The 16,506-nt window shown below is 35.8% G+C and overlaps 1 protein-coding gene across 5 annotated transcripts in view; it reads right to left on the bottom strand.

Annotated features, from left to right (window-relative positions):
- Positions 1 to 14,746, bottom strand: part of LOC141488184 (uncharacterized) — a 101,297-nt gene extending 86,551 nt beyond the window's left edge. For 2 of the 5 annotated variants that reach the window (XM_074188029.1, XM_074188030.1), the window contains exons 1-3: positions 14,509 to 14,732; positions 10,081 to 10,497; positions 6,466 to 6,562 (exon numbers count right to left, since the gene is read on the bottom strand). In XM_074188029.1, the coding sequence (XP_074044130.1) occupies positions 6,466 to 6,562; positions 10,081 to 10,434 (451 nt within the window). In that variant the 5' untranslated portion in view covers positions 10,435 to 10,497; positions 14,509 to 14,732. Of the gene's footprint in view, positions 1 to 6,465; positions 6,563 to 10,080; positions 10,498 to 14,508 lie in introns of those variants that run through there. The other 3 variants (XM_074188033.1, XM_074188031.1, XM_074188032.1) reach the window with 3 other exon arrangements.
- Between the last annotated feature and the right edge of the window lie 1,760 nt (positions 14,747 to 16,506).

Genomic DNA, 16,506 nt, shown 5'->3' with positions numbered 1-16,506 from the left:
TTTTTTTTTTTTGGCTAGGCAATGGGGTTAAGTGACTTGCTCAAGATCACACAGCTAGGGAATTATTAAGTGCCTGAGACTGGATTTGAACCCAGGTACTCCTGACTTCAGGGTCAGTATTCTATCCACTGCACCACCTAGCTGCCCCTCACTTCCTGCTTTTCTAATTGTGCCAACCTCAGTAACCCTTTTCTCATTTTTCTAACTAATAAACTATTTTTTGCAGGGGTTGGTAGAAGACTAGTCTCTGATTTAAATGATTCTTATTGAAAACATACTTCACCATTGCAATCTTAGGAATTATTTCTATAACTTAAGTTCTTACATGTTTCAGTGTTTGTATTATTGCTGAAAGTCACATATTATCTTGTGAACAAGTCTCTGAGATACAGTCAAAGTTTTCCATAAATCTCCAAACCCATGAGGTGGATGGTTGGGTGGGATTGGTTGCTGGAAGGAAGGAAAGAGGCTTATTTATCAAAATAAGACTGAAGTGATAAACATTTCCTCCCTTTATCCAGCTCCCAAGAAAGAAAACACCCCTACCAATTCAAATTGGCAGTTCTGTAGATTTTGAAAATAGAAGCACTCAGAAATTTAAGTGACTTGTTCAGGGTCACACGGCTCATATTTATCAGAGGCAATCCAGGTCTTCCATCTTCCTGATTCTCTATCAACCATACATTGTTTCTGTCTCTCTGGCTCCATATAGCTCTATACAGCAAACTTAGATGAGCAAATTCTAGTAATCCTAAAACATTGGGATGCTCTCCTGGAGAAAGGTCTTTAGGGAGCACTTCAACTAGAGATAATAGATGCTAGCAATAAATCTTTGTTTGATATGTCTTCCATTGTGTCTCTAGAACTTCCTTTTTTGCTTCAGGGGACCAGCCTTCTCTCATAGGATTCAAATAGTTAGATTATTTCTAATATCTGTTGACTCTGAAAACAAGACAAGCAAACCTTTCTGATATGTATATGCTCCCTTCCTAACCAGACTGCAAGCTAAATGGGCAAGGTTCTATTCTGCTTCTTAGCTCACAGAACCTTGTCCAGTGATATATACATAGTGCTGTAATTAATTATTTCAAATAATAATTAATTGAAAAATATTCCAAATATCAGAATTGTTTGATATATATAATTTATACTAACTAATATGGAACTAAATTTACTTTTGACTTTGCTTTAATTAACTCTTCCTTAGATACATAACTAATCCCTACTTAGATTTTAGATATTGTGGGTATATGTGATCCTCTGGGAAGAGACTCAGCACCTGCTTAAAATGTTTTGCAAGATTCCTTCTGACTTGTTTTATTATAGATTTGGGAAATGAGTCAGGATTCAAGAACTGAATGAATGAGAGCACATTTCTGAGAACTGCAGATATATAGTTCAATTTGTTCTCACTGAGTAAGATTTCCGTAGAATGCAGTTTTTTTCACTCTCAACTGCTATGGACAAGTAGGCCTTTATTCTCCTTCAAGTAATTTTTCCTGAGGAAGGAAATGACTCATATAGAAAGGATATACAGATTGTGGGTACTATGTGGCACATGAGAGCCCTGACTATCACAATTCTGGTTTTGGTCACAACCTTATTTTCCCAGGGATTGATTCTTACTCTGAAAAATAAGGCCTATACAACCAAACAATTCATACATCTGGTAACTTCCAATTTATTTTTTTTTTTCTGATTCTAGGAATGAATGATAATGGCAATAAAGAGTTCTAAATTTTCATATTCATTTGTATTTCCCTGCATCAAGCAATGTCTCCAAAACCACATTTAAACTACAAATTCTGTCATTTATCTTCCAAAGTATTTCTATTTCTGTCTAGTATTACTGGTTCAGAACTGAAAAGTAAAAATAAAAGTTTTTTTAATTAAAATTTTTTTCAATCTCCTTAGCTTAGTATTTAAAGATTCCCACATTTTGGCTCCAAACCAGCAGCTAGGTGGCATAGTAGATAGAATGCCAGACCTGGAGACAGGAAGATCTAAGTTCAAAACCAGTCTGTGACACTTATCAGCTATGTGACCCTGGTTAAGTCACTTAATTCTGTTTGCCTCAGTTTCTTCATCTGTAAAATGAACTGGAGAAGAAAATGGCAAGCCACTCTAATATCTCTGCCAAGAAAATCCCAAGAGGGTCAGAAGAGTAGGACACAAATGAATCACATTTTGGCTCCAAACTATTTTTCTCTTAGGACCATAGAGATGGAACTAGAAGGAACCTTCAAGATCATCCATTTAGTTCAATCTTTTGAATACATAGATGAGGAACCTGAAACCCAGGGAAGCTAGATGCTTTGCCCAAAATCACACAAGTACAACAATTAGATAGTAGGACTGGGATTTTGCTTTTGCATTTTATCAGTGTGTTTTGTTTTTTCATTACCAAAATCCACAGATTACTCTCATTTCATGAGAGGTCTCTTATAATAAACGAACACATATAAGCAGAACTAATAATACAATGACAATCTGAAAGTGCAAGCAACATTTCACTTCTGTAGCACCTCCATATTTTTCTATTTTTTTAAATTAACAGAAATCCAAATTCTTTACCCCATTATGAGAAAAAGAAAAATACATTTCTTGTAACATATATAGTCAAACAAAACAAATTCCCTCAATGATCACATACAAAAATATATCCATCTCAAACTATACCTAAAATCTCTCATGTCCCCACAAAGGGCCATAATAGCAATTTTCATCATAGGCCATATCTACTAGATTTATAGATAGGAGAAAAGTTCATGACTAAACAAGGAATACTAAAGATAAAATCATTTTGATTACATAGAATGTAAAAGGTTTTTACATAAACAAAATTAATAAAGACTAAAAAGGAAACAGTTAATGGGAAGAGGGGAAATTCTGTATCAAGTTTCTTTGATAAAATTCTCATTTTCAAGATATATAAGGAAATGATTCAAATTTATTAGATAGGTAACATTCCTCAGTGATAAATGGTCTAAAGATATGAACAGACAGCTCTTAAGAAAATATAGGCTATCCACAGCATAATGAAAAAATGTTTCAAATCACTACTAGAGAAATGCAAATGAAAGCAATTTGACATTCCATCTCACAACCATCAGAGTCACAAAGATGACAAAAAAAGGGAAATGACAAAAATGGAGCAGGTATGGGAAAAGAAACACATGATGTACTGTGAATGGATACAATCATTTTGGAAAACAATTTGGAATTATATGCAAAAAATTACTAAATAGTACATGCCCTTTGACCACAACTAGACCTGAAAAGAACTAGGATTTGAACTTGGGTTCTGTGACTCCCAGTTCAATATTCTTTCCACTGCATCATAATGCTTCCTTATTTTCCCTGCCTTATTTCTCACTGTATTTTTCTTCACTTTTTTCTCTCTTGCAGTCTGATTGGACACTTCCTTTCCTCTGCCATCTTTGTGTAACTTGGACAGATCACATTCACCCACGGCCTTGAAATGCACTCCTTCCTATTCACTGGTGAGAGCTTTCACTTTCTAAAAACCAGATTAGCTGCTTTTTTTTGGTTCTCCCAGGTAAACTTTCAAAGGTTCAGAGGCTTATAGATTTACAACTTCAAAGTAACCTTAAAATGATTTAGAATTATGACTCCTCTCTTTTATATTATATAGACGTAGAAACAGAAGTAAATTACACAGGTGATGGACCACTCTCTCCTCCAACAACCCTCTATATCCCTCCATGGCCCTTATCACATTCTGCAATCTATACTATACTTATTGTACAAATGCTACCTTCTTTCTAGGATAGTAACCTCTTCAATTCTATTCAAGTCAACAAACATCTACTAATTGTGTCCTCTTAAGAAGCCATTCAACCTCCCTGAGTTTCAATTCTCTCAGTGAGATTATCAGGTTGCACTAAATTCTCTCCAGAGTCCTCTATGGCCTTAAATCTTTGGTTCTTTTGAACTAAATTGAACTATGCCTTGAAGAAGTTATCACACAGGAGGCTGAAAATTAATTCCTTTATGATATGGATGTATTCTTTGTCTCTTCAAATTTTCCTTTCCCCTAGATCATTACCATATGTACTCTATCCAAAACAGCATAAGGATTTTTTTCAAAAAATAATTTAAAGAACAGAGTTATCAATATTTACCACATATATCACTAGGAACATGTCCAAGAATTTTCAATGCACTGTACAGTCACAGAACTCTAAAGTTGGATGGGATCTAGCAAACACATACTCTTTTCCATCAAACAAATCCCCCCCTATACAATCTACAAGAAATAATCATCCAGCCTTAGTTTTAACACTTTCATTGATGGAGAACGCACTACTTTATGATATAGTCCATTCTATTTGGGGGGTACCTCTAATTGTCCAGAAATTATCTGATAAATTGGGCTGAAATCTGTCTCTCCATAATTTCTATCTCCAGATCCTAGCTGTCCTCTCTGAAGTCAAAAACAGTAAGTGTAATTCATCTGTCATAATCCTGCTAACATTTGCAAGCAACAATCATGTCCCTCCCAATTGCTGAATCTTATCTTCCCCAGCTAAATATCTCTCAGTTTCTTCAAACAATCATCATGTTATATTATTTAAGGTGCCCTTACTCTCATGAATTTTCTCTTAACTTATTCCAGTTTATTCACTTCTTTCCTAAAAGATGGAACCCAGAACTCAAAGAATTAACTCAGAGTTTGAAGAGACCTCAGTGCCTCTGAGTGCCTATGTATTAAAAAGGAACCCAATCCTCCTTTATCATGGAATGGGAATGATGTTGTCCTAAAATCAATGAAGAAATTGTAGTTAATTGGAAAATAGATGTGAGCAGCTATACCCATTTTACTAGCAATTCATTTTCTATGCAATGCATGGAAACAGCAATGACTAAGCAACTGAGGAACATTCCACATGTAAATTGCCCCAAACTGAATTTTCATCAAAATATACAACAATGACTTGTTCAAGCTTGTTACACTCTTCAATCTCACTGTTTTAATCTCTGTACCACAGGCAAGTTCATCTTCTGCTTGAGAGTTAAAAATATTGAAAAGTTAGAAAAACTGCCCTCATATAGCTTTGGCCATACTGCAAGTCATTCATGGTTACCAAGTAAGGTGCTTTTTTAAATTTTAGTGCAGAATTGACCATTTCATTCCCCTATTCAGAAATGTGAGATGAAAAAGTTTAGAGACATCTCCACTTCAAATGCTCATGTGGACATATTGGTTTGATCAGCAACAATTAGACACACTCTATGTTGAACCCAATTATGATGATGTCATTTTTGGTTCTCTTCCAGGATGGACAACAATCAACCAACCAAGTTCCAGTAGTTCCCTATTGCTTCTGTGAAGAATACCAGTATGTGTGTATTATATATATATATATATATATATATATATATATATATACATATATATATATGCATATATATGAAATATAGTTTTGTTTTAAAAAAAAGAATGCTATTTCATACCATACAAATGGTCTTTCAGGCTTTGTTTGAAGTCTTCCAATGAGGAAACTATAACTTCCCCAGGAAGCCCAAACTGCTTTTAGGAAATTACAATAGGAAGTTGTTCTTTATATTTCATCTATTTGCCTCTTTTGAAACTACCAACCATTTTTTTGCCTTCTGGGACCATGCAAAACAAGTTCATCTCCTCTTTCCTAATAACCCTCCAAATACCTAAAGATGGCATTGTCCTCTGGAAGATTCTTTCTAGTTCTATCATCTGATCTTCCTATTGATTAATTCAAGGAACTTGATAATTCTCTTTCCTTTCTCCAGGCTCTCCATCTTATCGATACCTTTCCTGAAACGTGACTAGCAGAACTAAACATTTTACTCCTGATCTTGATTAGAACGGAATACAGAGAAACAATCAGCTCCTTATTCCTGTAAGTTGTTTCATTATGCCCTTCCTTTAATTCATTCTGAGATCAAATTGACTTTCTTAGTTGCCATATCACACACTTTTGACTCATATTGAGCCAGAAAGTCTTTTTATAAATAGAGTTGTCTAGACATGCTGGACCTTCCTCTCACACTCACACACTAGTTCAAGAACCTGATTTTTTTTAACTCAGTGTTTTTAATGTTCAATTGCTTTCACCTCATCTGACTCTTTGTGACCAATTTTGGATTTTCTTGGATGAGATAATGGAGTGACTTGCCATTTCCTTCTCCAGATCATTTTACAGATGAGGAAACAGAGGCAAACAGGATTAAATGATTTGTTCAGGGTGACATAGCTAGTAAGTGACTGAGGTCATATTTTACTCAGAAAAATAAGTCTTCCTGGCTCCAGTTCTGACCCTGATTACTACCTGATTACCCAGTGGCTACATCAGAAAAATATGAAAAGCTTTAAGCCAAAATCAACAGCATTTTTTTTCAAGATAAAGCACATGGTTGTCACAGGATAGAAGGGCCATTCACAAAACTGCCAACAGGTGCTACCTGAGTGGTAAAGTGTGATAATCCTCTGCTGTTCTGCCACCAATCTTTGTAGCTGTTTTATTTGCTGCTGCATCGTCTGTTCCTGTGATCCTAGGTTCTGAAAACCAAAATAATATAGATAGATACATAGCTATATAGATAGATACATAGATAGATATAGATATTATATATACATCATGGGAATGATGCCACAATATAGCACAATATAAACTTTAATGACCTATCCAAGCTTGCTACATTCTTCAATCTCATTGTTCCCAACCAAGTTCATCTTCTGCTTGAGAGTTAAAAAGATTGAAAAGTTAGGAAAACTGCCCTTATTCATATAGCTAATGGCCATACTGCAAGTCATCCATAGTTACCAAGTCAGGTGCTTTTTTTTATTTTAGTGCAGAATTGAGCATTTCATTCCCATATTCAGAAATATGTGATGTGCAAATTTAGAGACATCTCCACTTCAAATGTTCATCTGGTCATATTGGTTTGATCAGCAATAGTTGGACACACTGTACCTTGAATCCAACATGATGATGTCATTTTTGGTCCTCTTCAAGAATGAAGGACTTTAAACAACCAACCAAATTCCAGTGGTTCCCTGTTGCTTCTGAGATAAAGGGTTTATGTCTGACTTTTTTTTCACAAACTAACTCCGACCTATCTTTTCAGATTCTTTATTCTCCTTCCTGTATTCTAACATGGAGCCATATTGGCCCCTTCATTACTCTTTATATTCACTTAATCTGCTGTCTTTTTATTTTTGCCTTAGACATCTAACATGCCAGTCTTGCACTCCCTCTTTGCCTTCACTCCATGCAATCCCTCTCTTCTTTCTGTGCCTAATTCAAAAACCACTTTTATCATGATGCCTTTCTTGATTCCAATGGCTGATGCCCTTGTTCTCTGATTTCTTTTATGTGTCTATCTTTTATTTATTTTTAATACTATATTTTTATGTATATATTATATGCATATATAATATATATCTGGAATATACCTATATATGTAAGTATATTCTGCCCCCATAGAAGGCATACTGCTTGAGAAGAATGATTTTTTTGGTCTTTGCATCTGCCAGATCTAGTTTATAGTAAGCATTTGATCAATATATGCTGACTGTTGGTCAATTAATTTTATACATTATTTCATTTGACTATTATTTTCTATCTTAGGAAGTTGCAGAAGTGCAGTGACTTACCTAAATTTACATGCCACTAAGTGGCAGAGCCAGGTCTCTTGTTAACAACTCATTATACTCCAATTCATGTTACCTCTATCTTCTGACAATAGCATTGTAAAAGGGTTCTATTGTAATTGTATTATAATAGAATAATTTTGCATCGTGAAAAAATGTCAAAATGGAAAGTTTCAGAAGAAACTGGAAAGATTTCTATGGATTGGTAAATATAATGAAGTGAGTAGAAATAGGAAAAAATTCTACAATGACAATAACATTTTAAAGAAAAACAACTCTGGGAAACACTAGAATTCTGATCAATGTAGTGATAAACCATGAGTCCAGAGCATCATAGTAAACTTCCAGAGAAATGATTGACTTAAAATAAAGACTGAGTCACATAGTTTTGGATATGGACAATGCAGGAATTTGTTTTATTTTGTTATACATACTTGTTATATAGTTTTCTTTTTCTTTTTTATTATTCAATGGAGGAGGCAAGTGGGATGGGGAGAAAATTAATGCTTATTAATCAGAAAAAATAATGAAATTAAATTTGAGGGGAAAGCTTGGGACTTAGCTGCATGAGGAAAAAAATAAAAAGACATGTGAAAATTGAAAAAGACCATCTCTGCTTCTTTGTCTTTTAATTAGTCAGAAAATATCTCTCTACTATTTTGTCATAGATGCTTATCTTTTTTTTTCTCCCTCAAAGTATTTATTCTTCCTCCTTGGCTGTATTTCAAGCCACCTGTATCCCTTGATATATTAGACCCCTTCCTTCCTCTGAATTGTCAGGGTTCGATTTCATTTAACTACTCTCTCTCTCCATTGAAATAAGGGCTTGAAATTTCCCTTCTTAGACTTTCTAAATTATCTTTTCTTTAATTCCTGTACCAAAGGATTGGGTGAAGAAGGAATTATGCATTCATAAATGAAGATGATTAGAAAGAAGATCAACTAACATAAAAAATGTCTAAAAAACTATACTTCTTCTATCCCTGGCACAGTATCTTATATAGTTCCTTAATCAGGGTTTGTTGAAATAAAAATAAAACTGGGGCAGCTAGGTGGCGTAGTGGATAAAGCACCAGCCTTGGACTCAGGAGTACCTGGGTTCAAATCCGGTTTCAGACACTTAATAATTACCTAGCTGTATGGCCTTGGGCAAGCCACTTAACCCCATTTGCCTTGCAAAAAACCTAAAAAAAAAGAAAAGAAAACTGAGCACTGAATAATAATAATAATAATAACTAAGTTTGGTTCTAGAGAAGAATTGGGGATTGTCTCTCCTTTCTTTTAGGGGGGAGAAGTAGGTATAAATATAGAATGGTGGATATACATGAAGTCATCTGAGTTGGTTGGTCTTGCTCAGTTGTTTCTCTTTGTAATAAGGGAAGGATTCTTGATGGGGAACATATATAGAATATATCCAAAACTGGAAAGCATCAACAAAATTTTTTATTAAAACATGAATTCCCCAATTACCATCAGTTATCTTTCTCTATCATCCCATGCCTTCCAGTCACAACTCACTGAAATCCAAAAAGTAGCAATTATGTTGCATGGTACTCTTAACTCTAGCTTCACATTTCTAGTTTCCCTATTGGATTAACACCTTCTTGATCTTCCTCATAGTTTATCTTCCTCCTTTGCCCCATGTCTCTCAGGGCAATCATTAAGTATGATATGTCTTCTACTCTCACACTCCAGGGAAGTCTCTTTTGATAGGGAAGCTATGATAGATTGACAGTACAGCTAGGAATTTTCTCAGCAAGATTCACCAGCTGGGAAGTTTCCAAAAAACATAAGGAGGAAAGATTGGAAGGCTGGAACAAGAAGATATAGGAAGACTATGATGCTATGCCAACATTTAGCCCTCTGTCAGCACTGCTTTGTTGTCATATCAATAACAGACCTTGCACCTTGAGGTAGTTTCTGAAAACATCCTGCAATGAAAGCTTTTGAAAAAACTGCCAAAGGTTGGGTCAAAGTCAGTTATCTATAAGAGGGTCTTGAGAATCCCTGAGGGATGTTTTGAAATTATTCACTGAGTGGTCAGAAGATAAACAAAGACTCGACCTTGTATGAGCAGGAAAACTTCCCAACCCATCAGAAGACAAGCAACCTCAACTCAGATAAAAATTATTTCAAAATCTTTTTCTCAACAAAAAATTATTAGTGGGAAGAGAAAAGGGGCCCACACAGCAAAGAATTTTATTTCACTCGGATTTCTTCAACAAGGGTAAAAGTACCTAAGTTCTTTATGTGGGATGTAAGAAGAAAGAGGCCAGGTAGCAATCCCCCCCCTCCCCCCAGGTAACCAGAAAAAGGGAATGGTAGAACAGACTCTCTCTAGATTCCTATAGTTCAACACTCAGATTTCTAAAGACCTTCATTTAAAGTAATAGTTATTTCTCTTACCAGTGTTGACTACTTACCTGGGAAGTGGAAGGCAGTGTTTCTGAAGGGCCACTTACTTTTGAAGCCTGAAGATATTCGGTGGGATTTCTACTAGATGTCATTAAAGGGGAGTTGGCCAAAATGTTCAATTGTTGGACATCTTCAGAAACCTGATTTGGGTTTGCTTTCTCCTTGGGAACTATGTTCTTCGAAACCAAGTTGCGGTTTGTTGAGTAACCGAAGGGTGCCAGCTGCTCAGTGATGGTGTCTGCCTCACCATCATTCAAACCCATGGAAGAAGTGGACATAACTTTTCCAGTATTTTTATTAGGAAAGAGTAGTTTGCTTTGGGGGGATGTGCCAGCCAACTTGGATATAGAGTCTTTAGACATCACTGATGTTGAAAGGGGTTTCTGTTTCCACAGAGCTGGATCAGAACTGCCTTAGCCCAATTTCTGATTACAAGCAAATAAGCAAACAAAAACAACAGAATTACTGTCTAGGTTGGAACCAACAGGCTACCTCCATCATTTTTAAATTTGAGAGATACTTTCTGGTTTGTCAGACTGACGTCCAGACAAAAGAAAAAAGAAAAACAGAGGGAAAAATGTCAGAGAACAAATTTCTATGAGCAAAATAAGCAAGTCCTAGCACTGTCAGTAGTCATTTTTACAATCCGAACAGATTTGACTCTAATCATCCAAATGGGGGGGGGGGGGTAAGAGAAACTATTATGTGCAAATATTTAAAATATTGTCCATTGTTTGGAGTCTCAGAAGGTGTTGTATCCTTATCCTCTTTCAAGCTCCATTTGAAATGCTCCTCCCTGCTGTTAGAAAATTTCAGTTATTTCCTATCCTTTGCTGCTGTTTAGAATTACTTGCTATTATAGGGACAGTACAGCCATCTGCTGGGTAGTTTTTCCAACAATTCTTTTTCACTCATAATTTTGTCAGTAGTGTTGAGGAGAGAATTCTTGCACTGGGGAAGGGGTTGGACACAACTAGTAGTTCAGGCCCCTTTCTGTTCGATAATTCTTTGATTCCATGATATCATTCAGAGAGCTTAGACAAGGCTAATGATAACAGCTAGTCGTTTAAATAGCACTTTAAAATTTGCAAAATGCTTTACACATGCTATCTTATTTGATTCTCCCAACGATCCTGGCATGTATGTGCTCTTAATATCTCCATTTTACAATAAGAAAGCTGAGACAAACAGAGATGAATTGACTTGACCAGATTCATCCAACTAATAAGTGTCTAAGGTAGGATTTGAACTCAGACCCTCTGGAGTGGCTCTGTCCATTATGTGTCCAAGCTGCCATTATGACCCCCTATCTTTTACCAGCTCTCAAAAGGGATAGCACTTAAGTATAGGCCAATCTGAAATCTGTCACAAGAGTTTTCCCCAGTCCTTACCTTCCCCAGCAGAAAGCTTCTATTAATATGCTTTTCAATATCTCATTGCCTCTTTTCTGAAACTCCCACCTCCATTTTTCATCATTTCCCTCCTTTGCCTTGATCTGACTCCCTTCTACCTTAAGTCTTTTACTATCCTTTCTTTCTTCCTCTGACTTTGTCATTCCAAACAAGAACTCTTATTTACCTTTCTCAAAACTTTTCTTCACCAGTTTTCTTTAAAAGCCTCCATGGTTTCTAACTCTTTGAATATTTGATTTCTAATAGTGTCAATCAGATGATTGGGTAGCATTTTGAAACACCAAATTGTGCTCATTTTAATTCCACCACACAATAAATGAAAAGACAACATAATTGAGCTGCAATATTGAAAAATCAGAGTTCAATGGAAGAAAAAAATAAAGGAGAGTATGAAATACTGTCTGTATTGACAAAAAGGACTCCCCACACTAACAAAGTGACAGATTCTCATAGTATGAAAGAGCATTAGACTTTATGGTCAGAAGATCTGGGTTCAATATCTTCATTCAATATCTGGTTCATTTGCTACTAGCTGTGTGACCTTGGGCAAGTCTCTTAATTTCATTTAGGCTCAGTTTCCTCATTTATAATATTTAATACCATTTATTTATTATTGTTTATAATATAATTTATATTATAAATATAATTATAATATTTATATGTCAATTTACATAATGTTCATTATTATTAACAAATTAGTATATGATGTTCATTATTAATAAATGATTCAAATAATTACTATTAATAAAATAAATAATTTACAAAATGAGGAATACATGATCTCTAAGATCCTCCTGTTCTAAAATCCTATGATTCCAATTGTAACCACATCTAATAACCTGCTACATTATTAATATTGGCATGCTATCTATAATTATCTATGACTACTTTGCAATTATTAAAATACTACACTAATTGTGTTTTCTATTACCCAGAAGATTATCTAGGTAACTATCTCATGAAGACTTCTGAAATGACTTCATTTTCTACCTTACATTCTTTCAAGTGGCAATATATTTTTTATAATTTTCATTCTTGCTACCATCCATCTAATTATCAAAGATTAATCGAAATTTTTTTCTCCAGTATCGATCCAACCCTGTTCCCTGACCACTTAGCTAGTTTTCATAATAACAGTAATAGTGGTCAGGTTACTTAACTACTGTCAGTCTCAGCTTCTTCATCTGTAAAATGGGGATAGATTGCTGTGAGATCCCAATGAGACAATATATGTACAATACTTTACAAACTTTAAAGTGCTATAAAAATGCAAGTTATCATTATCAGCCAGTTCTTGTTCCAAAATTTCCCTACACATTTTAGTTACTATTGTTGGTATTGTAAAACATGGGTCTATTTAATCACACATCATTGTAAATTTAAATACTTCTGTAATTCGATAGAACTATGATATTATAAGGGGATATTCCCAGCACTGGTGTGGGTTCCAGCCAATTCAACCATCCTATCCTCTGAAATTTTTTTTTTGTCCATGAATTTTCATAAATCCTCCATAGAAGATTCAACCAACATCTCTTTGATTATATCATCCTTCTAGAGAAGCAGAGGTATTCTAAGAGGTCTTTCAATATACTGTGTATAAAAATTCAACGCAAAAATTTTCCATCTGTTTTCTCTCATTTGATAAATGACCAGTCATCATTACTAATTTGCTACAATCCCCTTAGAACCACCATGATGTCTGTTTCATCGTGAGTTGTCCATAACTTTGGTTCTCTGATGGAATCTCATGATTCATAGATAGATAGCAGCACTGGGAAAACATTGAGTTTTAAAGATGGCCTTTGGCAACAGGAAGCAGTTTGAGATGCTTGAAAGCACAGCACAGTTTATAAAACATAATCTAATGCACTTTCTTCTTCCTCCTGATAAATTTAGGGTCCCATGTTATTATTTATCTACATGATGAACTTTTTTTTATTTAAATATTTTATGTATTTGTTTTTCCAGATACATGCAATGGCATTTTTCACCAATCTTTTTTGCAAGATTTTGAGTTTTACATTTTTACCCCTCCCTCCCTTCCCTCCCCTCTCCCTTCCCCCCCCCCCCCCACAGAAAGCAATCTAACATAGATGCTACATATGCTAAACATGGACATGATGTACCATGTTTTTCAGTAATCTTTTAAACCCTCAGGTAAGGAAAAAAAATAGCTATCTCTCTGAAACTGGTCTGGGGTTTGGGAGAAGGAAGAACATAGTAATGTTTAGGAAAGTAAATACATATTAGAGAACTGATTCCTTAAAGTGATCTCAGAGAAATCTCAAATTAATGACATTGGATTGTTGGGCAAGTTCCAGCAAAACATATTCTTGGGCTGGCATGGAGAGAGGTGAAAATATCTTCAGTTTTTCATATTCTTTCTTCCTCCCCCACTTTTACTAACTAAAACCTGATTCAATAGACAAACAAAAAGCAAAATATGAACTTCCAATTCCATTATATAATGAAAAGCCCATTGTATGAGCTCATTAATCAAATGAGAATATTTACAGAGTGCCTGAAACATAGAAATAATAATTGATAATAAATCATAATTAATAAATTCTTCTGCCCTCCCCCATTTCATTCTTGCCGCTGACTATAAACACATAGAAGGGAATCAGAATTTTGATTTTGTTCCAAATAATTTCAATCCACTGACATCCAGTTCTTGAAATCCATAATTACAACAGTAGGATGCCTTTGAAAATGTTTTGGATGCTTCTTTAGAGGTTACAAAGAATAAAATTGCTGAAGGCAAGGGAGGGATGTGAGTAATTAAGAAATAAAGGTTATGGAAACTAGTAACATTTACTGGAAAACATAACCATGTTATCAAATTATTTCAAAATTCAATTTCCAACATGTCAGTTTAAAAAAAAATTGAAAATGAATAAACCCCTACCACAGTGAAAGACTAAAGGAAATCTTTGGGGGAAGGGGGAAGGGAACAAGGAGGAAATGAGGGGAGGAAATCAGAGTATCACTGAAAACAAAAACAACACAAGGGAATTTTACCAGTTCTTAGACTCAGATTGAAACTTCAAGCCTCCTGAATCTTTACTGGGAAGTAGGTGTCATAAAGTCCATCGTTTGAGGACATGTTTTATTGGGGACCGGGTCAAGTGCGGTGAACGTCCTTGCTGATGGCTGCTTTGAAGCCTCCCGCAGCTGCCTCTGCTCTCGTAACCACAGAAACCGTAAACAGTGCCCTGGAGTGGAGAGGGTGGGGTGTTTGGTCCTATGGCCCTTCTGAAATAGCTCCAGGGTTACAGGGCTTGAGAAGTGGGGCCGGAGCGCTGGGAACCGCAATGTGGTACTCACCTGGATGGAGTTAGAGGGTTCTGAAGCTATAGAATTCTGGGAGGTTGGGCAGAATCTCACAACCGGGAAAAGCATATGGAGACGCGAGCCAACCCCTGGAGTCCTAACGGATTGATCCAAATCCAGGAAGACCACCCGGACAGGACCTGGGAAACCTTGAGCCCTGGCCAGACTAAAGTCACCTCCATCCCAACAGGTGCAAGTGTTCAAGTTAACCCGCATCATTGCTTGGAAGGGCACCCTCAAGTGCCACCACCAGCAGCCCTCCCTCCCCCTGCAATCCAGGCTTAGACCAACAGTGATTTAAGACCTTGGGATCAAAAAACAAAAGAGACCCCGGAGAATCTCAGAGTAGAAGTTGAGGCAACTAGTTTTGATAGCTACCTGGCCAAAGCTCTGGGCTGTTCAGTATCTCCTTTCTTTTCCTGTCTATCGGAGATGACTTGTTAGCTGTGCCCTAGCCACTGCTTCTCAAAAATGACAAGAATGATGATGATTATCTATTCCTGATAACTTGTTTAAGCTTCTCTGGAAAAATTCAAGATCTTTGTTCCTTCCCTTATCCCATGTGCATCTCAAGTTGAAGTACAGGGCATCAGGAGACTAATGACCTTGAACCAAATTATCTCTTTCCCATAAACTAAGCTAGCCTTGGAGCAATGATGTTGGGTGAAATCAGGACCCAAGGAAAAGAGGTCTCTTTGTTAAAGAGACTAGCTGATGGCCCACCTAATCCACACTTTCTGTACCGTTGAATTGGGAGCTGGATCTTAAAACAGATTAAGATAGGAAAACTGAGCTTAAGTCCTTGGGCTAATAATTTCATTTATGTAAAACCTTATCAAAAGTTTTACATAGAGAAAATCAACTCATCCCTGTAAGTTTGCCACCTAAGTGTGCCAAAGGAGGTGACTTTCCTTTACACTGGTAGGACACCATTCAAGGGTCTCTCTCTCTCTCTCTCTCTCTCTCTCTCTCTATCTATCTATCTATCTATCTATCTCCCCCTCCCTCCCTCTCTGTCTCTATTTCCCTCTTTTCCTCTCTGTCTTGCTGTTTCTATCTCTCTTTCCATCTTTCTTCCTGTCTCCTCTCTCCTGTCTCTTCTCTCTGTGTCTCTGTTTCTCCTTCTCCTCTCTCCTTTTTATTGCTCTCTTTTCTCTCTCCCTAGATATAGTCATCTATATATAAAACTTTCCCTTTATAATTCCTTATTGATAAAGTAATGTGGGCAGCTCACACCCACATCCATAGGTACCTCTTCATTATCTTTTCAATAATCCTCAATTTCAATTTTTTCAGAGACTTCAGTATTTCATGATTCAAATAAAACTTTAAATATATTATTAAAATGTATTAAATTTTATTTTAAAATATTTTTAAATTATATTACATAAAATATTATTAAAATTTCATGAAAAAGCTTGGTTGGATTAAAAGTTGGAACAATTCTGGGCCCAATTCATTATTTATTTACAGTTTTCTGTAAATAAATAGACAGACAGAAAGATGGATGGACAGACATACAGAAATAGAGAGAGATGGATAGATGGATGATGGACTTATATCCACATATGCTAGTGGAAGAATTCCATATTTATTTATTTTATGTATATCATAATCTGGACAATAGGCATTCATCAATCATTTAATTTTACCTGAATGAATTCTTAGACCAAACTCTTAAAGTGA

Source organism: Macrotis lagotis, chromosome 5 (genome assembly GCF_037893015.1).
Source record: "Macrotis lagotis isolate mMagLag1 chromosome 5, bilby.v1.9.chrom.fasta, whole genome shotgun sequence".
Lineage (NCBI taxonomy): Eukaryota > Metazoa > Chordata > Mammalia > Peramelemorphia > Peramelidae > Macrotis > Macrotis lagotis.
Note: the sequence above shows the minus strand (reverse complement) of the source record. Positions and strands in the feature narration are given on the sequence as shown.